Source organism: Pseudopodoces humilis, chromosome 6 (genome assembly GCF_049639895.1).
Source record: "Pseudopodoces humilis isolate 2021_Gansu_Grassland_sample_001 chromosome 6, ASM4963989v1, whole genome shotgun sequence".
Classification (NCBI taxonomy): domain Eukaryota; kingdom Metazoa; phylum Chordata; class Aves; order Passeriformes; family Paridae; genus Pseudopodoces; species Pseudopodoces humilis.
In genome coordinates, this window is record NC_142205.1 from 43,432,421 (window position 1) to 43,457,290 (window position 24,870).

The 24,870-nt window shown below is 38.0% G+C and overlaps 1 protein-coding gene across 11 annotated transcripts in view; it reads right to left on the minus strand.

The window, feature by feature from the left end:
* Positions 1-24,870, minus strand: part of FHIP1A (FHF complex subunit HOOK interacting protein 1A) — an 84,344-nt gene that overhangs the window by 31,834 nt on the left and 27,640 nt on the right. For 8 of the 11 annotated variants that reach the window (XM_014263187.2, XM_088056464.1, XM_005517553.3 and 5 more), the window contains 2 exons: positions 2,516-2,748; positions 476-1,102 (listed from right to left, as the gene is read on the minus strand). In XM_014263187.2, the coding sequence (XP_014118662.2) occupies positions 476-1,102; positions 2,516-2,617 (729 nt within the window). In that variant the 5' untranslated portion in view covers positions 2,618-2,748. Of the gene's footprint in view, positions 1-475; positions 1,103-2,515; positions 2,749-16,744; positions 16,800-24,674; positions 24,766-24,870 lie in introns of all 11 variants that reach the window. The other 3 variants (XM_014263182.2, XM_014263184.2, XM_014263183.2) reach the window with 3 other exon arrangements.

Below are 24,870 nucleotides of genomic sequence, written 5' to 3' on the forward strand. Positions count from 1 at the left end.
TAACACTCTCACTAATCTCACACTAATTTTTTGAACTGTTGAACTGATGTCAGCATGGGAAGCACAGACAGCTTAAGCTTGTGCTGGCACCTGAAACAATCACCTCAGGACACCTTACCCCCCTTTCTCCCTTCAGCCGCAGAATCTTAAAGGTGCCTCACAGTGAGACAGAACAGATTTCCCTCCCACTATGTTCTGCTACAACTTCCATCAGTTTTTCCAATCCAATTTGTTGTGTGACTGCAAAAACACTTGTGCTGGCCCAAAAGCACAAGACACTGGTCTGGAAACAGGAAGCAAGACTATGTTTGGCACCGCGGATGGTTTAAAACAGCATTACCATTTGTGAAATAGGTGTTAGCAGAAACAAATGTGTTACAATACTTCTTTACCAGAAATGACAGAAAAGGAGGAAATAATGCAGGAAAGACAGTTAGTTTAGTGCTGAAGATCATGTAAAATAAGAACAACTTACTGGGCAAAAATAGGTGTTTTCTGCTATGTGGTTTGCAACAAGGTTGTTTTCTGCAGACAAAGACATTATGAAAAGCAGTGCATCCCGGGCCTGTTGGCCTACTGTTCCTTCTCGATGGATGAAGGGGATGAGCAGGGAAAAAATGAGGAAATTGGCAGCTCCTTGGTCCTCACTAGTGTGGAAAAACAGTTCTAAAATGGAGGGATCTTTGGCTATTATAGAGCAGAGCTGGTTCAAGAGGACAACCAACTCTGTTTCCACTGTTGGAGTGGTTGTTCCTGAGCAGGAACTCAACAACATCATCAAAGGCTTCAAAATGGGCTTGTGATGCAGCAAAGGCTGATGAGACTGGGTTACGAGCATTTCATACATTTTGAGTTGCTCAATTTTTGTTTCATCAGTGAACTCTCGTCGTAGGCTCCAAAGGAAAAGCTTCTCCATGATGTTTTCTGAGACCACAAACTCCAGAATAGGTCCCATCGAGGCATCTTTTGCTTGCTCCTCAATTAATAAGAAAAGCATGTGCTCCACATAATTCTGGACAGTGCTGGCCTCATCAGGTGAGATTGCTCCATACTTTGCCTGAGTATTTTTCAAAGGATCATGCTTCTCTAAGATTTTCAGAACCTAAGGAGAAAAAAACAAAGACAGACCAGTTTTAATGCACTTGAATGCATCATAAAAAGCAGGCTATACCTACCACTACGAGGAAAACAAATTAACAAAATTATTTAACACAAAAAGCATTAAGTCTTTCTATGTTTTCAAATTCAGGAAGTTTGACAGACAAAATCTGAAAGTTTCACATTTGGCATGTACAAGGCAAAAATATACTGCTGTTGTTTACCTTTTTTAATAAGCACCTAAATTTGTTGTATCTCCTACTCCTGATAACCAGGAGTTCTCTCAAATAGGGATAAACTAGGTTTCCTTAGCGTTCAGAAATTGAGTTTTCACGATGTTTAAAACAAGTTTGTCACAGAGGACTGAAATCCAAGGGCCCGTTCTCCAGCCAGAGCAACTGTGCTCAGGAGTATCAATATCATGGGATGATTTGCAGTAGTAAGAATAGCAGCAGCCCACAGTGCTGCTCTTTGCCTGACACCTTTTACATGATACCCAATGGCCACTGATGCCCACATACTCTTGCAATTTTCAATATAGTAATAATAGTTATATCAGCACTTCTAACCCTGAACTACATTCTGTTGTGCATGCAAACAATAAAGCTCACTGTCTGCAAAAAACACATTGTCTTTAGCCTTTCTGTGGAGGATAATTGCCACAAAACCATAAAGGAACAGTGGCTCCCCTAACACAACACATCACTAGTTAGGTGAGAAAAGGTGACTCTTGAATGACAGCTCCTGTGACTCAGGAAACATCTTAGAAACACCACCATTTGTCTGGGTGGCTTCTTGGGAGAGCCAAAGAACAACAGGAACAGCAGTACAGAAATCAATTTTATCTAAATTGTTAGGTTATTTATATTACTGCAGCAAACAAGAACTTATATTATGGTGCTCACCGCAAAACATCTTTGCTCAGAAGCAATTACAATCCTGATGACATGCAAACATTTTTTAGAATATGCTGAAGTATATAATCTACATCTATCCATAGTAAACAAGAGTGCATACAGCTTTGCACTGTGCATCTAATTTACTTTCCAAAGGATAGACAAGACTTAAACAGCACAAGGAAAAGAAGCACAGAAATCTGCAAGAGAGTGCAAGTCACAATGAATCAATAGGAAAGCCAGTAAGAAGATCTAGGCCTTCAATAAGATATTACCATGTCCTACCACTTCCCATTTAGATGCAAATCCAGAGTTCCGAGTGTGATTAGGAAAGGCTAACCATATCTTCAAAGGTCAACTGCATTTTAGAAATAGTTCAGTGTCATCTACTACATTCTACATGAAAGACATTTGTTCCTGAGCAATTCAGGACTATCCAAAAAAAAAAAAAAAAAAAAAAAGAATGAAGCAAATTTGTATCAATGCAGCTTACTTCAATCAATAAAACTAATTAACTTTACCTGTGCCCAGTGTGTTCTAAACACTATCATACATGTTTCTGGGTCAACACCCTGCAGGCTGGGAGCCTGCCTATTTCTGCTGATACGTGTTCCAGAGGACATTATAAAATTTCCACAGGTCAAGCCAACTAGGTCATGCTGAATTTCTTTTTTAAATCCTCCAGTGAGCTACAGATGTTCAAGCATCATTATGAGATTGATACTGTGTCCTGAGCTTTCATATCCACAGATATCTGTTAAAAAGAAAAACCAAAAAGAAACATAAATATACCAGTGCACATCAAATTAGTGTGTAACAGAAAAGAACATACTTAAAGAGAACACAAACTTTTCTTCTTTTAATTCACTTTGAGGACAGAATTTCTAAAGCATGTTTTATGTAATCCCCTTAGAATTTTGCTCACAATAATAGCTTATAATGCTCAAACTTTGGAGACCAGTGACTGAAATAAGGTGCTACTGAAATAAACAAGCCCAACAAAAGCTTGTGCAATAAACATTTTATGCATATCACTGCATTTTCAGTTTCTCATTATGACACTTTTGCCATCTGACCATGTCTCTTCAGAGTTGCTTAGTAACTAATGTTGCATAGACTGAACAGGTAAAAAAAATAGCAGTTCTGTATTTTTTTTTCATATCTTCTAGTAATAGATATAATTACAAGTTCTTAGAAGTGTTCTGCCAGAAACCATATAAACAGTTGAAAACATCTCTAGAGCACCATATTCACATGGAAGGGTGCATCTGTATCAATACCAAAGGAAAAAAAAGAACAAAAGATAAAATCTTTATGTATCCAAAGCTAAATAAATTGAGTTGTCATATTAAAGGACTGAGAATAGGATCCAGCATTGAAACATTCCTCTCATCCATTATTTAATATCCTAGATATCTGAGTATCAAAGTAGTTGCACACCTGCAGGGGAAAGTTAAAATTAAATAATGATTGATATCCTGCAGATATTTGAGAGACTTAAGAGAACATATTACCCCTCATGCACCCACCCCCCCCTTTTTCTTTTTATAAAGTTTTAATTTTTATTCTCATTTTTTCAAACCAACTAGGCATTTAATTCATTTTGGTTTGGGACCATAGTGAAAAAAGCCCAACCAAAAGCACCCAACAACAAAGAGAATTTTTTTGTAGCATAAGCTGCCAAATCCCATACAGCAATTCTTTGCCAGTATAGAAGGGATTTCTCTGTGCATATCTTAAAAGATGAAAAATTTCTCTGTAGTGAACATCTCTGCTCCCTGTATCTGTGCTCTGTTGATATTCTTGAAACTGCTAGCACAGGAAAACATCCAGCCTGTCTCAAAAGTAGCAGCAACTTTTGCCATTTTAAAAGAGTCCAAAAATATACAGGGTACAACTGTTAAGATTTCTGAGGCAAGAAAATAGGTTATGCATGCCACACTGTATATATGTACACACACATATTCACATGTTCAGGATTCAATCGCATGATCAGCCTCCCCCCTCCATCCTAGCCCTACTTCTTTCAGCATTTACAATGCATTGCCTATGCATTTGCTAAGCACTCTCACACAATACAAGTAACACAATCTAGCCCATCCTTTTTGTAGATAACATATTCCATGTGTGGAGAAGCCAGCATAACCAGCATAAATCCTGCACACTTTTATCTGTTCCACTTCCAGAATGAAGCTGGCACTCCATACAAACTACTTTCCAGGTTATAAACCACCTGGAACCAGATGCAGTGGAGAGGACTGCACATAACCAGTAAGAACTAGCTCATCTGCTCATTTACTTGAAGGTATCTGCCGGTACACAACTACTTCTTAAACAGCCCTGTGAAAATGAATTGTATGTCCTAGTTCTACATCACTGATGTTCCTGCAGAAGAAAATAAAAATAAATAATAATAATAAAAAAAGCCCCAAACCCAACAAAAAAAAAAAAAAACCCACAAAAATAATCAGAGTAGCAAGCGGATTTGAGAAGCCAACTTGAGAGACCCAGGATCTGGGTGCTTTTGTCATTACTTACTTAAGTAGATATCACTATTCTGAGTACTCAACATTTCCACCAAGAAACACTGAAAAAACACAACCCATGCTTACACACCATGTAGAAAAAGACTGCTTTAAGTACTTTGCCTAATACCATAGCTAATAATCCAAGGAATATTTAAACTTCAGATCACCTGCCCTCTTCTTGGTAGTTCCTCTTTGCCAGCATTCTCCTGCAAACAGAATCTTTCCATGTTGGTAGAAGTCCAGCAGACTCCTCCAGGCAAAAGTGTCCTTCGCTTTACAACCCTAATTCACCCTTTTAGCAGATCTCTCCTGTGCATGAAGCAAGCAGCTTTGGAAAAACTAATATGATCATGTAATTAAAGATGGTATCAGAAGGTGCAGTAAGAGAACTTAATTAACCAAGCAGAGGCAAGCTCCATTCTGGAATTTGTAAGTGCCTTCATTTGACAACTTAGAGGTTGTTTCAATGTAGCCATTGCATGTTGTTTAAGAATTTAACTAAAAGAAACTGATATTCCACATCTACCTATCAGGTGACAAATCAGAAAATTCAGATCCGCCTCCAGTACTTAAGATAATAAACAAGGGAGACTACAGCTTTCTTCACAAATTATGATAAAAATCAGTGAAGATGATGCACTCTCCAGACACACGCAAAGCTCTAGGATGCTACCACACACAGGCAACCCAACCCTATTTTAACTCATTACCCTCTCTTCTAATCCCTTTTAATTCTCTGTCCGTCCTACCTTTGCAATTTTCTTCATGCATTTTCATGCATGTCTTCATCTTTTTTTCTTCATGCATCTTTCCTATCCCAGCCTCAGGTGCTGCTCCACAAACATTAAGACAGGATTCTGTCTCTCACTGCCAGACAAACCCTGCCCTATCTTTTAGCTCTCTAAGCAGACTGCTTTGGGATAGTTCCATATTGGTGCTTCAGATTAATGAAATATTACCTGGTTCTCTGCAGCTATGAAAAGACCTCAAGTGAACAGAAATGGTACATACCTTGACACCCATTCAAAATCCACCAAGATCCAAGAGGTCCAGTGATAGAACCACTGTTATGTTTTTGTGTGTCCAGTAGGAAAGCTCACTTTCCACAACAATGCTATTTAGTTATCAATGTTTGTGTAAGAATTTATAACCATCATGGTGGGACTGAACATTCATTCAAGTCCTGCCTCTGCTAACAGCTTACTGCCTAGGCAGATGACTGCTACAGCCTGCACTTGGAGAATGGACATTTGTCCTACACAAAGATATCCTAAGTCCAGCTTCCACATAGAAAGAACAGATAGAGCCCCAAGGAAAGAAGCCATCAAGACAAGCAGATTTCCCCTCATCTCCAGCATAACAACCCCTAAGGTCCTATTTATCCAAGATACTTAAGAGCTTCTTACAATTTCCAAGGCCCAGTTTGGGCACACTCAAATGACAACACAGCAAATTCTCAGATACACAGGTCACCAAAAACTGCCAGCATTCTGGTTCAAATTGCATCTTTGTCAGATCAGTCTAGATCAGAACAGCAAGGGCTTTCAGTGTTGCCAGCTCTGGAAATGTCTATGCTATCAATCACAGAAACCTTTTAGGAAGGTACCCTCAAGCTGATGTTTCATGCATCCTGCCTGGTCTGTTTACTGTATTTGTTACTATAGACACAAACACCACCCCATTGCTTGGTAAAGATCTTTGAGAATATGTGACCAACAGCAAAATAGAAAATTCATCTCCAGCATTTATGTTCTATAACTAACACCTGCACCTAGCAATATCCTACACATACATACAATCCCAACATTAAAGCCACTTACCTCTTTAATAAGAAATAATTATCAAAAAAAAATTTGTCCTGTAGTGACAAACAATAACATCTCTAATGTTTCACTCTGAATGTTTACTCCTACTTCACAAAAACCATCATAAACAGACTATACAGAGCATCAAATGAAGAACAAAAATAGCAAATTTAAATAATTAGTGGAAAACAACTTGTCTGCAGCAAACATTGTTGACAAGGGCATAGTTCACTTGCCTTTATCCCAGCTTCTGGATCTGAAATCTCAGAGCAGTTGAAGAACACAGACATTATCCTCACAGCCGCCCAACTATGGCTTTTTAATCATCTCTAATCTAAAAGTAACAAGACAGCATTGCAGACTGCAATGTGCAATAATATTTCTAAGTTCAAATCAATTCCCCTAAGGAAGCAAATATTTCCAGTTTCAAAAGCGTCTTGGGATGTTGGGATTTCCTTAGTAATACAAAACACTAATACATTGTGTAGGCTTCAAAGACTTCAAACTCTGTAATAGTGTTTCAAAAAGCTTTTGACAACTTAAGTGGTCACAGAATAGATCCTAAAAACAGAGTCCCTATTTAAAAAAAAGGTAATTGCATTGGAAGAGAGTCTATCTAGTAAGATACATTTCAATCTAACTGCATGCTGTAGCTATAGCAGTAGCAGACAGACTACATTCATTGTAAGCAGATTTTGTTACTGGATTAGGTTTTCTTGATTATTTTGTAAGACCAAATGTGCAACACTAAATGTAACATCACATCATTCCCTGTGAATTAAATCTCACTCCAATTAAACAAGACAAATAACCTGAACATAATGAGTCCAAAGGTGAGGAAGTAAATTAATTTATGAAACACCAATTCATGGAGGAAACAGTAGAAGTGAACTCAGGGGCCACTAAGAACAAGAGTAACCATTTATTTTAATCAGTTCATGATTAAAATTTTACAGTAATTTAGCCTTTTGTCTCTGCTAAGTCCTGATCAAGTTATTACTCCACCATTTGATAACCCTGACAAGTGTGAATATACCTCTCATGCAGTCCATTCAAAATTCTATTTCCAAAAGCCACTTCTCAGTTTAATACTTTGTTTCTGCCATACAGTAACAGAACCTTCTTATCAGGTAAGTCTTTCATATCTTATCTATCAGTTGTTTAAACCCATCACAAGGTCAGGCCCACTTACATATGCCTTCTAGAGGTATTTCAGAAAGCTTTAGTAAAACTCAGCTTATTTTCAGCTGAAGAAAAGCAGCAGTCCACAAGACTCAGTCATTGAGCTGATGGGAGGATATCTGCATTTAGTTTTCCTTCAGAAGCCTGGAAGCCATCAGCTCCTTTCACACAGCTGATTACAGTGCTAAACACCTCAATCAAAAGAAGTACTGATTTTACTGCAAAGTACACTAGGAAGAACAGCCTAGCAGAGAATCCTTTGTAAAATCTTCTCACAGTAGAGTGTCTCTTCTTAAAAATTTCACTTTTGCATTAAAAACAAAAACATACCAGCACAAAAGTTTGCAGGATTGGGGTTTCCCAGGCAATGCATAACAAAGACAAAAGATATGCAGCCTAATACAGTAACACAGTAAAGAAGGCATAAAATATGCTGCAAGGCTGTGCAATTTATCAAAGTTGTCTTCTGTAGGGACATTAAGATGCCATGCTCAACAATTCACGAACACAAGCAAACCTCTGTTACCAGATTATTGCAGAGTTTTGCTCTCTACAGGCCAAAGCTTTCAGCCCTGTCAGTCCAGGTCCACAGAGGCAACAGAGAAGCCTCGAATGCAGTGAAAGAAACAGCACATATCAAAACTTTTTCATGGATCAGTGTAGCATAAAGGGTCTTGAAATTAGACCACTTCAAAGAAGCAGAGGGAAATGCTCATAGCTATGCAATCACACCTCTGCAGTCTCCGATAAGTGGATAAGGGAAGGTAAGAGAAAAAACGAGTGGCAAATTTTTGCATGCCTCAACTTAGTTTCAACTTAAAAGGGACCTTGTTCAGGATTTCTTCACTTTTGATTGAAAAGAAAGCCTTCTGCATGAATTTGTCAGATTTTCTTTAGGGACTATGATCAGGGAGAGGGTTTAAATCTTATTAACAACAGTGTTTCAAAGGAAGACATCAATCCTTCCAAAGAAAAGGATTCATAGTGCTTGTGGCAAAGTTTTGCTGCAAAAGCAAAGCCTATGAGGAACAGCCACATCCCCACCCTTAATGATCCTATACAATCACCACAAGAGTATAGAAGGATTGCAGCTTGTTCACTGGAGAGCAGTAGGTCTGTTGTAGACAACTAAAACTGTCAGTAGTTAAAAGTCACTGCATCAAGGAATCCTCATTTTCATTAAGTCCTACTCACCTTCAGAAGCTCTACTAGCAAGAAAGCTGAAGCAGATTACTAGAGGAATAATTTAAACTGTGTGAACAATTATCTTACTTCTTTTTTTGTCCTTTCACATCTCAGTGCCACGGTGCCAATTTCTCCTGTCCTTTGTCTGCCTCAAGCAAGCATTTCACATTTAGGCAGCTTTCTTCAATCCAGCTTTTCTACCCAGTATTTGCAAAGATGCTAAGATTTCCATGTGTAGGTAGGATGTGTAGATGTGTTTTACACTGATAAAGCTATCTGCTTAAAAGCCTAACAGAGAGCAAGTCACCACAAATTGCAAAGTAATGTAGTTAACCAAAGTATCAATCTGTTCTCATCAAGCACAATTTAATCCAACCTGCTAACATGAAGGTAAGAATGTCTTGTGCCTTGTCCCCACAGAGACTGCCTAACGATCTCTCTCATGAGAGAAAGTACACACAGTATATTTTATAATGAGACAAAAAAATCTTCCTGTCCCATCTACAGTCAGTCTGCTTTAGTTAAAAACTACAATTCATCTTTTATCAGATGTCTGGGGAGCTAAACTACTCACATATTTATTGTAGATTCACATTAACTCAATTGGGCTACCACTAAGCTCTTCATGTGATCTGTATAATCCTATGGTATTATACATTAGGAGGCCCAGGTTCCAGCATTAAATAACTCCGTGGTTCTCCAGACACATGAACAGGCAATTCTCCCACAGCAGCAAGCAGCAGTCAAATTCCAAGGCCTAGCTGACAGCCTCAGCCCAGCAGTGCTACACCGGCATAAACAGGCTTGCTTCAAGGGCAAGAAACAGCATCAACTCCTGCACTGGGACTGTGCATCAACTATGCACTGGGACACAGGCCAAGCTACATCCCAGGCCCTCAGAGACTCTTGCTACATGGGTCAGCCAAAATGAAAAAACAGAGATGCCAGTTAGTATGGTCCAAAATGCATTGATGGGTTAGGCTAAAATTACACACAGTGTACCAAGGAAGGTAAACAGCTAATCAGCAAAGATGGTCCATCAAAGGTCATATTACCAAAGCTGAGAAATGGTACTGACTGCTCAAGAAAACAGGAATTAAGCAACATAGAATACTTGACAGAAACCTTGACCTGCTCAGGAAAGGCCTGATTTACCTGTTACACCACAGGCTATGTTCATCTACCACACTCATTTGCACATAGGCAACTTCACTGGAACTTGAGAGCATACAATTACTGAAGCCATGTTTGCAAAGTCCCAGGAGGAATGAACTACACATTCATATCCCTAGGTCATAATTCTAGCTAGAGAAAGAAAAAAAATATGGTTGTTATTCTAATGGTATGACTTGATCCTTTTTATGGGAGATAAGGAATATAATAAACCTGTTTCTCTGCTGTATTTTATGTCCTCTTAGCCAAATACAGAAAGGCAACAATGCAGTAACAATTAGTGGTTCAAAACACAGATTACATTGGTTAAAAACATAATAATAAAATAGCAGCTAGGGTTCTTAAAATCCAAGATAGATACCTCTCTATTCCCAATAGCATTCTGGCACAGTATGACTGAGGTATCCAGTCTGCTACTAGACAAAAGGATATTAAAACTGAACTTTGAAAAAAGGCCTTAAAAATAGCAGTTCAGGAAAGCTCTTTTCTACCTGCACACTAAAGAATGCAGGTGTCATTGAACTGAAATCAGCTCAAAGGCTTTAGCTTTGCTGGTTCATTCCCACATCACTAACAAAACTGATGACCCCAGAAAAGACAGCTTCCACAGAAAACCAAGTCATAAAAATGTCCAAGGCACACAGATGTAAGCATTTAGTGTTGTACTGCGTGAGACAGATCTTACAAACAAAACAAACCTCAGTTTAAAACTTTGTACTGCAAATGTTTCCATACCAAGTTTCAAAGAGAAACATAACAACCCCAGAGGGCACAGCACACCTCACTGAGTGAAAGAATCTATTTTCCATTACTTCACATCTAGTGAATTACAAATATCCCATGCTATGTCTAGACTAGTAGCATTTTTCCATAACTGAAGTGAATTATTGCTAAAAAGTTGTAGCCAAAGTCCTCATCTTTACTGAGAATCTGTACAGGGTTTATTTCAAAATTCATTGCTATCCAGGAGTGGGAGGGAGCAACACATCAGAAAGCAGACATTTGACAAAACCTACTTTATGTTCTGACTATGCTAGTGGAAGAAAGAAGTCAAAGTGACTCTGCACATCAATTTTGCTTTCCAAGATAATTCTGACACCTGTGTGATGCACAAACCCAGCCCCAGCTTGTAATTTAGAGAAACCACAGGCTTCCTGAAGTTGTGATGCTGGAGTGATGGAACATTTTTTGCTGTTTAGATTGTTTTTGAGAAAGGTAAAACAGTTTCTGTAGCTAAAAGTATAAAATAAATTAATAGGAAATTATTAAGTTTCCTTTCTAGAAAGCCTTCCTGACAGGAAGATGAATGAGACCAGCAAAGTGTTAGAAGACACCATACTCTGAAGATTTAAAACTATTTTCAGAACACTAGCAGACAGAACAGGAAATACTACCTTCCCAAGAGAAAAATGGTCTAGAAAAATGTTATCAATATACCTGTAATTATCATACGTAGATTACAGAAAACAAGATTAAGCTATATATTTTATGGCTACAGCAGTAATATGTAAGACAATTTTTCAAGTGATTTGTACAACATGTCAAATTACTCATTATAATAAGCGTAAAAAGTCCAAGAATAATGTTCTCAAGCGTACTGAGTAACATTGAAGAAGACATGTGTGCTTTCAGCACTAATCACAATAAAATGCAAATACACATGTATTCTAAATATTATGTTCCATGATAGAAAAGCCACAAACTTTTTTTTTTTAATTTCCACACTCTGAGTTGATTCTGTGGGTTCTAAATATAGTTCAAACACAAGAATCAGCAGTAAAACACCATTAAGCCTACCCTGATTATTTGACCAATAAACAAAGAAACCAAACTACAAGCTTCCCAAGAGGATTGTTGCCAAATTTGCACTGAGAAAAGAACTTCCACTCTGCAGATGGAATTGCTGTCTTGCTCACACGCACATGATGCTTCTCTTTATGTTTCTCTTTCAAACTAAAAGCCCCAGAAAAGGACAGAATATTTCATAAAATCAGAACTGTTATGTATAGAATAGTTATTGCATAGTTGTTAACATAATACTCAATCTAAAAGCATATTTATTTCTCCTCCAAAACTTCATTCACAATATAAAGTTCTCTTTTTCCTGGAAAAAATCAGTTTATAACTCTATCTAAATTTAAGTCGCTAACACAGTAAAACCCTTCTATACCTCTCAATATGTTCATTATAGTACATGGACTATAATAATTGACTAGATAACTTGAATCTGTCATTTATCTTCTGTACACAGTTACTGAAACTACTCATTTTAGAGATAATTACCACCCCAAGCTGCTTATCCACCAAGTCAACATTATTTCCTACACTCTAAAAAAAATAGCATGTTAGTGACATGATGAACTAATGAACAAAGAGAATGAGCAAAAGCATCTTGTTACAGAGCTTCAGGACAACTGTTTCAGTGCACTGTAGGATGGCAAAAGCCCATCACAAATTACTCCTCAAACCTAGTGAACTTAATGAGCTACTAAAATCTGAAAGGTTATTGTCCTACCTCTCCCTGTGTACCTCTACTGCCTCATATTAGGTAGGCCTTGTGGCAAAATGTTATATTTAGTGGATTGATACTTCTAAACATAAATGTATTTTTGTCAGTTTCCTTTCCTTCCTTAAAAGAATTAAAAGAAAGATTGAAACAACAGAACTCTGTGAACCAGTATTGTTTGCATCAGACATTTCAAATTTAGCTTGGAGAAAGCTCCAGAAACTGGTGAACCTCCTTTGTCCTAAATTATGTTCAAGTCTGACAAAGAGAAAGCCCCTTGCAAAATTATTTTTATGATTTGCAATTGTCAAACTTGGGAAAAAAATGGCAAAATGAACACTTCCTTACAAAATCCTATCATACTTCTCCAGCTCCCCATTCCCAAGGCACAAAACCCCAGGTATCTGTGTCATAGGAAACTGCACAGAAAACACTGCTTTCCCTCTTCTCCCTTTCTATTCCAACTCAGAGCAGACAAGCAGAAGTTGAAGATTCATGTTATATTAATTCCTATAACAAAGTCAAGAACCTCAATAAAATAACACATCTGTGAACACAGTTCCATGAAAAAACAACCTCGCCTCCTGCAGTGACACTCTTATTTAAAAGTATTGGTACAGATTTGCATGTTGGGTGGACTTTGGCAGATTATAGCTTTCTATATGTAGGTTAAATTTTTTGCTTCTAATATATATGGTATTAAACAAGAAAATCCAAAATTGAGTGTTGGTATTTTTATGATGTTTACTGCATAAAAAGTCAGATCAAAGAAAAATATACATGTTATTTATATTTCCATTTCTATTTAGTTACATTGCATTTTATACAGGTGGCAGATGTTTTTCCCTTGAAGCTTCTCCAGCTCTCCTAGGAATAAAATTATTTATGTCATGTAAACAGTGTTAAGTTTCCATTACACAGAGTGCAAATTAATTCAGCATCTCTGATCTCCGAACATAAGGCTACTCTACTATGAAAATATTTTACACTCTTACACCACCTAGTCTTCTGCAACTGAAAACTGAATATCATTACAGCATCTCCCATTCCTGTGAATGCCTTTCCCTGGATAATGAAACATATGAATGCATTGGCCAAAAATGCAACACATATAGCCTATACAACACCTGTCTCAGACATGTTGCCAGCATGCAAAAAAAAATAAACTGATAAACAATCAGAGGAACAATTAAAAAAAAGTCCACGTAATCTGACACTTTGATAATAATTCTGTCTAATTTTTTTTTTCAGTCTTGCCTTTGAACCTTTGAGAAACCATGAACAGAAACACAGGTGTCTTTCTAGTCTAGGAAGGAATGCAGATAAACTAGCAACTGTCACACCCTGGAGAGTAAAAGATGTCAAATAACCTAACAAATTGCAAGGGAAAATAATTCATCTTATAAAAGGCATGCTCAAAAACAAAGAACCGCACAAATGTATCTACTAAAAGGTGAAGCAAGTATCAGGTTCAAGTGAAAATAAAATCTAATTACTAATTAAACTTTTTTAACGCTTGGAATCACCACTACTGAAAGCCTAGTAAATCAGAGAGATGGATGTCAGCCCTGGCAGGAATGCTTCTTGGCATAGATAACCAAAAGCCAAACCACAGCCTCTCCCATCTAATTTTGTAACACCTATGGAGGCTTCTACTGGCGTGGGAAAGCACAGGTTCCACCCATCACCAGGCTGTTCATTCCTGCCTGCACAGTTCTGAAAGTGAGGAGTGTCTGTGTATGCCTGGGAGAGCCCTGTGGCTTCTCACCTCCTCTTCTGTCCTACCATGTAAGGCTGTCAGAGCTGCAGAAGCTACAGTATCCCACAGTCAGGTCTGACACAACAGTCCTCAGAGAGCTTCCAAGCTGAAGACAGAAGGAGTTCAAAGAGACACAAGAAAGTCCGTCTGTATGCACAGACCTTGAACAGCTGTCAGCTGCAACCACAGCACATTTGGAAGTGAAACCTCCAACTTTATTCCTGAGGACATGGTTCTTGACACTGAATTAAAAAATTTATGATTGTTTTTCCAACCTCTGAATTGTAGAAAGCATATGTCAAACCAATTTTTTGTTTTGATGCATCAGGTATGAAACTATTGTAGAATATGCAAAGCTGTTACATCATTTACCAGCTATCCCTCTGCTAAAACAAAACTCACAGTATTTCTACTATCACCACTTATGCTGCCATCTCCTTTCTGTTTTATCTTCACCTTGCCCCACAGATAACATTATTCTTGCACAGAATGCCCAAGCCACTGCAATAATAAAGCCCTTCCCTGCTGTTTCAGAACTGTCAGGCAGTTCAGACATTCCTGCTGATCTCAAGCAGACTTTTACTCTGAAATATATTACCCTCAGTCCTGAGAGTCACAGAATGTCTCAGGAAGCCCTCCGGTGACTTTATGAAGTATTTGCATACAACCAAGTGTCTGTGCTGAAAAAACTAACTGAAAATAAATGGTGTTACTAGTAAGTCAGCACAAAACCAAATATACATGACTAATGATAAATTAATGAAGGATAGAAGAAAACCCTGCCCTTGTGAGACCACACCTGGAATACTGCACCCAGGTCGACAGTCCTCAGCACAAGAAAGACATGGACCTGTTAGGACAGGTCCAGAGGAGGGCCACAGAGATGACCTGAAGGCTGGAGCACCTCTCCTACAAAGACAGGCTTAGAGAGCTGGAGTTGTTCAGCATGGAGAAGGCTCCAGGGAGACCTCACTAAAGCTTTCCAGTACTTTAAGGGAGTTTACAAAAAGGAGGGAGAGCAATTTTTTTTACATGGACAGACAGGGATAGGACAAGGGGAAATGTTTTTGAACTACAAGAAGAGGGGTTTAGATTAGGCGGTAGGAACTTTTTTACTCAGAGGGTAGTGAGACAGTGGAATAGGTTTCCCAGACAAGCTGTGGATGCCCAATCCCTGAAGTATTCAAGGCCAAGTTAGATGTGGCCCTGAGTAACCTTGTCTAGTGAAAGATGTCCCTGCCCATGGTGGCAGGACTGAAACTGGAAAATCTTTCATGTTCCTTCCAACTCAAGCCATTCTATGATCCTATGAAAGCCTCTCTTCAGGAGTGCCAGTACCAAAGGCACATACAGCTGCAATTATGGATACTACAATAATCAGTCTAATTAGAAAGAATCAGTCCTCAAGGTTGCCAGCACTTTAAAATGAAAACCACTGGATTCCATTTGTACATATGGGGTTGTGCCAATGTCCCTCCATCCTCTAACTCAGTAGGACTGGGAGACAAATCCGTGGTTTTCTCTAAATAGGGAAAAAACTGAGTTTTCTCTGTGACAATGTATTCTACAAAACCATCAGTAAGATCAACATAGAAAATACAACCCAGTACTGTGAAGGATGAGTACTAGAATAGTCCATCTATCCCCAAAAGTAGTCAACAGCCTCTGTGTCCCTGCGAGGGCAACATCTGTTGCTATTACAATACACTGCTAACATCCCTCAGAACACTAGAAAGAAGTTTAAATATCAGTTTAACACACTATGGTATGAAAAGAGATTCCCCTTTGTACCCCTAGAAACCATTTAAACAGATTCTGTCATGACAGACTATATGTATCTGAAATACTGCTTTAATGTTGCTCTAAAAAGAGATGCAAACATTAAAAAATTCAACCTGAGAATGCTAGTATGAATTTTTCAAAATAAAAGACCACATGGAAGCAAACCCAAACCAAATCAGTTTACAAGTGGAATATCTGAGTTTTGCTGCCTCAGACATCAGAATCATCCCTGCTCACAGTTAGTGCATCTTACCAACATTTATTGAGAAACCTTCAAAACTTCAAAGTCTCCAGAAGAACTGAGCAACTTTCTTTAGACTTAGACAATGCTATACTTTCTGGGGAAAGTATACTTTCCCCAGAAAGTTGCTTTCTGGGGAAAAGCATCAAAACTGGACTTGATAGAATAATTACTTCAAGTGTGTTCACCTTCCACTTACTTGCTCTGAGTAACACGCAGGGCACATAGCAATCATCATCACAAGCTACAATGGCAACTCCTTGCATACAAGTGCTCAAGCCATGAGACTTTACTTTCTCCTCCAGTTCTGTTCCCTTTCACATGGCCTGAGGCAAACCACTCAGGTCCGTTTCTCCTTTAATACAAGAGCCACACATTTCTGGAGAGTTCTGATTATTAGTAAAGCAGCAAGTCAACATTATTCAGTTGGCTGTCTGGCCATTTACCTGTCCCAAAACCCCTCAGAATCCCAATGCACCACACTCTTAGACTTACAGACTACACACTTACACTTACAGACCCTCATAAACTCCTATTTGGCAAAACACTTTTAAATCCAGGGCCTACAAGTAATGACTTCTCATCTTACCTTTATTTTTATATTTTGGCACTGTGCAGAAGAGATAAGACACAATCAAGGCCCCCTAAATGAAAAAAAATAGATACATGAAGCATTTCAGAACACCAGTGGGAGAATTTCATGCAATGTATGGCTATTATTAGATTGCTATTTTGCTTAGCAGATCAGAGGGTATAATCAGCAGATGATGCAGCCATGATTTGCGAAGCACAGCCTTATTAAAGACTAATGAGATAAATGAGTTAAAATTTACATTTTGCTCCACTGATAAGGTTCATTGGCACACTTAACTCCAACACCATGGTTTGAATATTAAACCCACTTATTAATGTCTAGTAAAGCTAATTATAATGCTGAGTGGCATTAAACTATAATACCCAAGCAGGATGTTAGAATCACATCCTTTAGTATTACTGTAGCTCTGAAGTTAAGTGTTCTGCACCTGGAAATAAACACCTGTTGATGTCATGCTGTGAGAAAGCACAAGCCTTCTGTGCCTTCTTCCTCATCCTTCTGAGACCCCAAAGCCACATTCTTCTAAAAATGCTACATCAACATAAACATCGCTCATTACTATGATTTCAACAGTGTCTGTCTGTCTTATTGCAGTAACATCAAGCATTAAATGACAAATACTTTTGTATCTACAACATATTAAATTACACTTGACATATACTCTTTAATCCTTAACATAAAAAGAAAGCACTTGCTCAAAACCAGAAACTGAGATACTAACAAAATTAACAACAAAACCTGTTGTTTTTTTCTCACCTATTTCGCCATCTTCTGTCAAAACTACAAATATAACTATAAAAACACCTCTATTTACTGGAAAAGGTACTGGAAATACACTTTAGCCTATGTATTTTTATGCCACATCTATGCAAGCACTTGAATTGACAGAAAATATTTTTAAGGATAATGTAAGAGGACTAAGGCCATAATATTTTTTCCATTTTAATCTCCACAATGTATTTGTCCTGTGACAGCAATGGAAAGAAAATGAGATAGGATAATTAAGTGCCAGCTATCCGTGGATCAACAGTACCCAGTGTGACGACTCACATGTGCATGTCCAAAAACAATTTATAGTCCGCACAAGCTTGAAATACACAGTTCCTCTGGGATCCCCCCATCCCAACACAACAGTGGTGCCAGCTCTCCTTCCTGTAGGAGAGTCAGACACAGGACTGCATACTAACCATCACTACCTTTTCAAAGTAGAATATACAGAATGACAACAGAAAGCATAAAAACACTATAGATAAAATATCCACTTTTTACTTGTAAGGTAATACTCAAAAGCAGACATTCATTACACGTGTAAAAAAGGCACTGCAGAACAATTAGATTTTTTTCTTCTGTGGGGAAAAGTGGAAAAGCACTTGCACTGTGACAGTAAAAGAAACTAGCTGAGCAAATCATGTGTGAAACATTAAATGCAACTGCTTTTTTGAACACACTTCTGTTCCTTTCAATTTATCACCCAGTTTAAACATTTAGGTTGTAACACAATCCATTCCATTTTCTTCAGCCCAGCTTTAAAATACAGGCATGCCATGTTTCAGCAACAGGAGCAACGAAATGCTGTGGAGGTCAAAAAGAAAAGATTTGGTACACTGTGGAGCAGTATAAAAAAAGATTTGGCTTTCTGAGGAGCATTCCACTGCATCCCTGCTTGCAGGAAGCTGTGAGTACCGCCCAGCATCCCCAAGCCTGTGCTGCAGCTGAGCAAAAACAAACAAACAAACAAATAAACCAGCAATCGACTTCAGTAGTAGATTCTAGATGCCACACACTCATCAAGCCAGCCACAAGCTCACCAGGCCAGCTGAGCCTCTCCACCAGAGTCCTTTAGTATGAGTTATACCAAGGGAACACAGACCATGTCCTTCAGTCCCTCCCTCCCTCTCTACCATGCTCTTCACATGGATCCTGTGGCACACATCAGGTCCTGAAGCCAAACCTAGAAAAGAATGTTTGTTGAGGGCTCAAAGTATCCCTCACAGAAATGTGTACTGAAAATTGATACTTGTAACTTTGAAAAGTCCATCAAGACTTGTAACCATCAAGTCTCTTTCCCTAAGGGAAAAAAACCCTGCAAGCCTGATTCCACAGGAGCAACTCTCTTTTAAACAGGGTCTTCCCACAGAGTAGAAAGTGTCTCTGCAGTCTTTTTCCTGCAATACATTGTGCTGGATGTGGCTTTTCCCAAGCCATTTTATGAGTATGGTTTGTTTACTAAAAGCATAATCAGAGAAGCTCCTCCAATTACTATTTCAACTACACTAATATTTGGTATGCATTCTGAATCTAAATGTTTCAATACTTCTCTGCATCTACTATCAACAGATACACCTAAAGCATACTATATTTTTAAAGAAGAGACAGCCAACAGCACAGTATTCCCACAGGCAGGGTTGTCAGGAAAAGGTATGTGGTAAATAATTAATTTTCCTAGGTTAACTTGAGTTCCAGACTAGCATTTGTGAACATCAGTACCATGGAAAGGCAACTAACAACTCTAGTTTGTATTCCTGTCCAGCACAGAGCTTTGCCTTACGTGCAAACACTGACAGTGAAAGTTTTATCATCTCAGAGATAGAAAAAGTAAAGAACACTTATACAAGTCCAGCAAAATCTCTTCTGTGAAATTCAAAGAAATCAGAAGTCTTTGCTTGGCTACTATTGTTTTTTTAATTATTTCCTTCTTTGACATATAATGGGCCAAACACAGATAGATGCTGAGCTCTGATGTCAGACTGCAGCACACAGAAACCTCCAGTATAATCCACCCTACAAATAATTAAAGGCATAGTTCGCTGCTTACTATGCTTTCTTTTTTCTGCATTACAGATGTTTGGTGGGGACAATTCTAAACACAGGGAAAGGGCAGCACATACCTGACAAATCTTTTAAAAATTGATCTTAAGCTTAGCAGTTTAACACATCGAGGTTTCAAAAAGTTCATAAAATGTTATAAATACTACCAGTGTATATTCAGTATTCATGGCTTGAAGTGACTGAGCTTTTACATAGTCTAACAACTGTGATCTAATTATTTTTCCACTTCTGTTTGTTGCCTCATAACAAAATCATAACAAAATCATAGTTCATACAATCAAGAATAAGTCAGCAATAAAGAGAAGATTTCACAGAAGGTAATTCATTTTCCCTGGAAATGGTTCCAAAAATGGACTAAAAAATATAAAAAACTATTTAAGAAACAAACTTCATTAACATATTGCTTCTACATTGATTTTCAGACAAACTGGGTGTTTCTTAAGCAATTCTAGACCTGATGGTACCCACAGAGAGAATGAAAAACCCTCATAGGCTTAGCTTCCTCTTCAAGTCAGGGAACTCAGTATAATACCCCTGAAATTTTTCTTCCAAATTTGATTTTATTTCTTGTGTTCCTAAACTGCTTTGACTGTGTGATCAGGAGCAAAGTTGATGGACCTCAAGATCTTATTTCCTATCACTTCAGTCAGCTGAACTTTTGGAGGATCAGAATACAGTTATACATTCCTTTATAACAGAGCTGCATTAAAACCATGATAAAGAAATGGGAGAAATGTTCTGCTCTGCTCATTACAATCAATAGATTATTCAGCTCGGTCACAAAGCAGAAGGAATTATGAAAAAGAAAGTAATCTTTAAACTATTAATATTGCCAGAACTACTTTTCTTTTAGATATGCAGACTCCCACCTCCAAGACACAGCTAATAATGTCAGAAGCTCTGAGATTCATACGGTCAGAATGACTAATATTTACATTAAGCAAATGTATTGCCATAGTAACATAGACACCACAGAGCTATCTACCTGCCACAGCTCTCTAAATTATTTAGCATGCCAGTACTACAGTGACACTGTGTAAATGATCACATTCATTAAGAGCAGGGTATGTTCTGAAAAACTGAATGTTAGACAGCCATATTTATTGCTAGGAAAAAAACAACAGCACCAATATTCAGAAAAAAAAAAAAAGCAGAGTGGTATAGAGGAAGGCTCCAGCCTGAAGCAGAACAACACACCTTGAAAATCTTCATCTAAAAAACACATTCACATCTGCATCCCTGTGCAAAGCAGCACAAACAATAATCTCACAGGACATAAGGTGACCAGAACAAACTGAGATTTGAGTTACGTCCCAAACCACATTTTTGGGATAGTCATTAAACTTGTTTAATTTGCATTTTGTATCACCAAAATATTTTTCTACATTGTGGGGTTGCAAGAACTAATGCACAGAAAATAGAAATAACTATGACACATCTTCAGAACATGGTTGTTCTTCAACAGTTGGCAGATTTATGATGAGGAGAAAGGTGCAATACTTTGGATGATGGTGTGCCACTCCCTCAAGCAGTAGATGATGGCAAGGATCTTTGTGTAAGCCACTATTCTCATCCTGAGTTAAAGCTTTTGGAATACTCAAGCACTTCCTGCACTGAAGATATTTTCTCCTCATCACATGCAATAGCAGAATCAATGACAGTGAAAACAAATGACAGCTCAGGTCAACTCTTGCAACCAGATGGATTTCTTCCTAATTTTTATCAGCTATTGTCCCTTATTTTGTTGGACACAAATAATGCTTTTTTCACATTTTTCTTTGAATTCAAAATAATAAAGAAACCACCTAAGAAGAATAACACAAAGATCCAGGCACAAAATTAACCCAGCCCAGCTCTAACCAATTCCTGTTCTCTCTGATTTTTTTAGTTCTTCATAGGCTCAATTTACAGTATGTCAATGCAAGAGAAAGCTTTAAGTAATTTCTTCTACTACATTTTTAAGAAAGTAAGCCTGGCATACACCCATATGTTATTATTCATTTGCACTGAAATGCCACTAAGTCCTACTTAAAGACATTTTCATGGTACTAGAAATAATCAAATCAAATCTCAAACCCATAGATTACTGTAACAGGGACTCATGTAGAATTTGAACTTCAGAGACAGAATTCTCAAAATAATGAAGTGTTTGGAACATAATCTTCTTCAGATAGAATACTGCTTAAATAATAAGAGTCTGCTTTCCTTAAGCAAGTTACTTTAATTAAGAATTGTTCAAGAAATTACTTCATCCTCCACAGAATGTCCAGAAAGTACAAAGAATGGGACCTTGCTTTGAAAGCTGTTTTAGAAAGCAGCCTCATGGAACCCAACAGCCAGACCAGTGAGGGTACCTCAAATATAGGTGCTGGAGAGCACAGGTGTGATGAATACCAAAAGGTATTGCTTATATATATGCTTACAGAGGTCAGGTCATCTACCAGAGATATTTAGGCTGTGAACCTGTTTGGAGTCCTCACTCAGTACCCCACTTGAGACTGTGAATTTACCAGAACATCTGCTGGTTTTAGAGAAATGTCTGTGAAAGATGAATACTGCTTCTTAGGACTGTCAAAATATAAAGGATCATATGAAAAGCAACTGACTAGTGGACTAATTAGCAGTAAGGAATAGAATTATGCAAAGCCTCCAGATTCCAGGCAGAGCTATCAATTACATTTGCATGTTACAAATCACCTTGCTGATGAAGTGCAAGCTGGAAATAGGAAGTCACCTTCAAGTATTCAGCACCTTAAAGCACATTTATAATGGAGCCAGGGGGGATATCTGCTTAGTTGTTGGAACAATTTAAAATGTGCACTAATACTTGAAATGATTCTATGACAATTGAGCATTCAGCTAAAGTGGCTGAGATAAGCCTTGACAATTCTAGATAAGAAACGCTAAGCAATTAATAGAGGTATCCAAACACTAACCTTTAAATCCACTTAGGCAGAATTTTCTCTCACAACTTGTATCTTACAAGCTTATAACTGAGAGCACTAGGAAAGTCAATCCTGCTACATAAACCACAATTAATCCTGAACACAAACCCTGTGTTTTGTTTTCAAGCCAACAGTGAGTAGATGAACCCAAAAAGCAATGAATAGAGAAACAGTGGCTGAATTTCATTAGGTTTGGCTCAGCATCACTACAATTGAATCCAAACTGTTTTCTACAGAACAATTCAAGGAGCAGAAACACAAAGCACTCAGCTCCACAGGAATCTTTCATGTATCAGATGTGGTACCATTCACAAACCAAGTCTATATTTCTGCATGTTGCTCGATAATGTCCCCTCACCAACAAGACAGTTCAAAAAACAGAAAAGGCCTTGGCTCTAAGTCCTGCTCAACAATAACAAAAACATCTCTACTATCATCCAGCACAAATCCAAAACACAACCTCATATTTGTCACTAACTATACCTGAGCCCAAACCAGCACAGTATGGAAATCCTAGACCTGCAGAGCACTTTGTCAAAGAACCAAGTAACTTTATACAAATCAGAGTTAAGTGCTGATACTGAGGTTTTGTTTGTTTTTGAGGTGTTGCACTATCTGGGTAAATACAACTTGCAAAAACATCCCATGTGTTCAAATGACTCTTCAAAATCCACAGGAAACAACCAGAGCAAACACACTCTAACTTCAGCAGGGGTCTGAGACCTGTTTTTACTAGAAACCCAAAAATCCTACTTCCACATTCTCCTGTCCTTCTCAGCCAGGATGGGAATGGAAACCTTTGTCAGGCTTAGCTCAGTCAGTGGCCTCTCTCAACCTGGCAACTGCTTTTATACACAGCAGGGATACTGAAGAGGTAGAGCAAAGCTTAGTATTAGTCCCTCAAGCTCAGTACTCTGCACAGAATAGTCTTTTCCCACTTTGCATACCACAACAATTCAAACGACTCCCTAGTGCAATGAACTATGTCCTTTTCCCCTTCCCTCCAGCCTCCACAATGAAGAAGTATCATTGCTGTGTCCTCTGGCAGAAACTTCCTATCCAGACTCAGCAAACAGAATTAATGCAGAAAACAAAACCAACCTTTTTTTTTTTCCCCCAGGCAAAAAGTGATAGGAAAAAGTAAAGAAAAACAAAAACGAAAACCAGAATATAGACTTATATGACTTACAGTGATTAAAACACTAATCAGCCTCTTCTGAACTGTATAGCAGTGTTAAAGCCCCCACCACCACCCTGCACACACAGAGCAATACACACCCAAGCCAATGCATCTTGCTGTTAGGAGTTGAGCTGCTGCATACTTAATATGGAGGCAGATTTATTGAACAGGTATTTCAAAATCCACGTTCAAACTCTCTAAGTGCCATACCCAAAAAGAATATCAAGTCCTGCATATCTACAACTTGAACATAAAAAACTGCAATTTGAGATGCAGACATCTTTCTACTAAAAAAAAAAAAAATGAACAATTACATATGCATCAAATAAACCTTACACCATAAATGTCCTTCATTCTTCGTGTGCCAAAACATTAAATAAGAAATCCAACAAATCCCCCACAGAATAAAAAGCAAATAAACTAACAAAACCCCCAGACATGGGACCAGCTTACTATACATTATTAAAATGCCAAGCACATTAGGTTGTTAATTTTTCACTTGAAGTAACTGCATAACTTGGTTGGGGAATTATTCAGCTCTAAAAACCTCTGTAGCCATTTCATTTCACCTTTCATTTTCTATCATCCACAAGTCAAAATCATGTATGCAGTTTAATGAAAAGTGCATAAGTCCTTGAATACCAGATACAGACAGAATGAGCTCTGAGTGATTCTCACCAAATAAGCCAAAAACGAAAATAAAAATTGAAACATACAGAGATACTAGTATAAGCATAGTAAATCAGTGGTATTTTTATCAAAATGAAAAACTAATTTCTTCTTTCTATAAACCCAAGATACACTTTCAATCTTTTTGTCATCTATCCATGCTATGCATCATGAAGATAAATGGTGATAAGTGAATGGAAATAGAATGGTGATAGATTAAAAGTAGTGACACTTAGGAGTACAAGCAGCTTAAAGAGTGCTTTGAATATACATGTAAGTGTATGAGCAAGAAAATAATTACCTATATTCCACAGACAAACATAGCACAGCCCCAGGGACAGATTCCTTTTCAGTGAACACCCTCGTGCTAATAACTGTGCAGGAGTCAGGGTCTGGAAAAGATGCAGAGTCAACTTGTGGCAACTAAAATATTTAACCATAACAGACGTGCATTTACCTGACAAACCTAAGTGGGAATCCCACTTGCAGGGATCAGT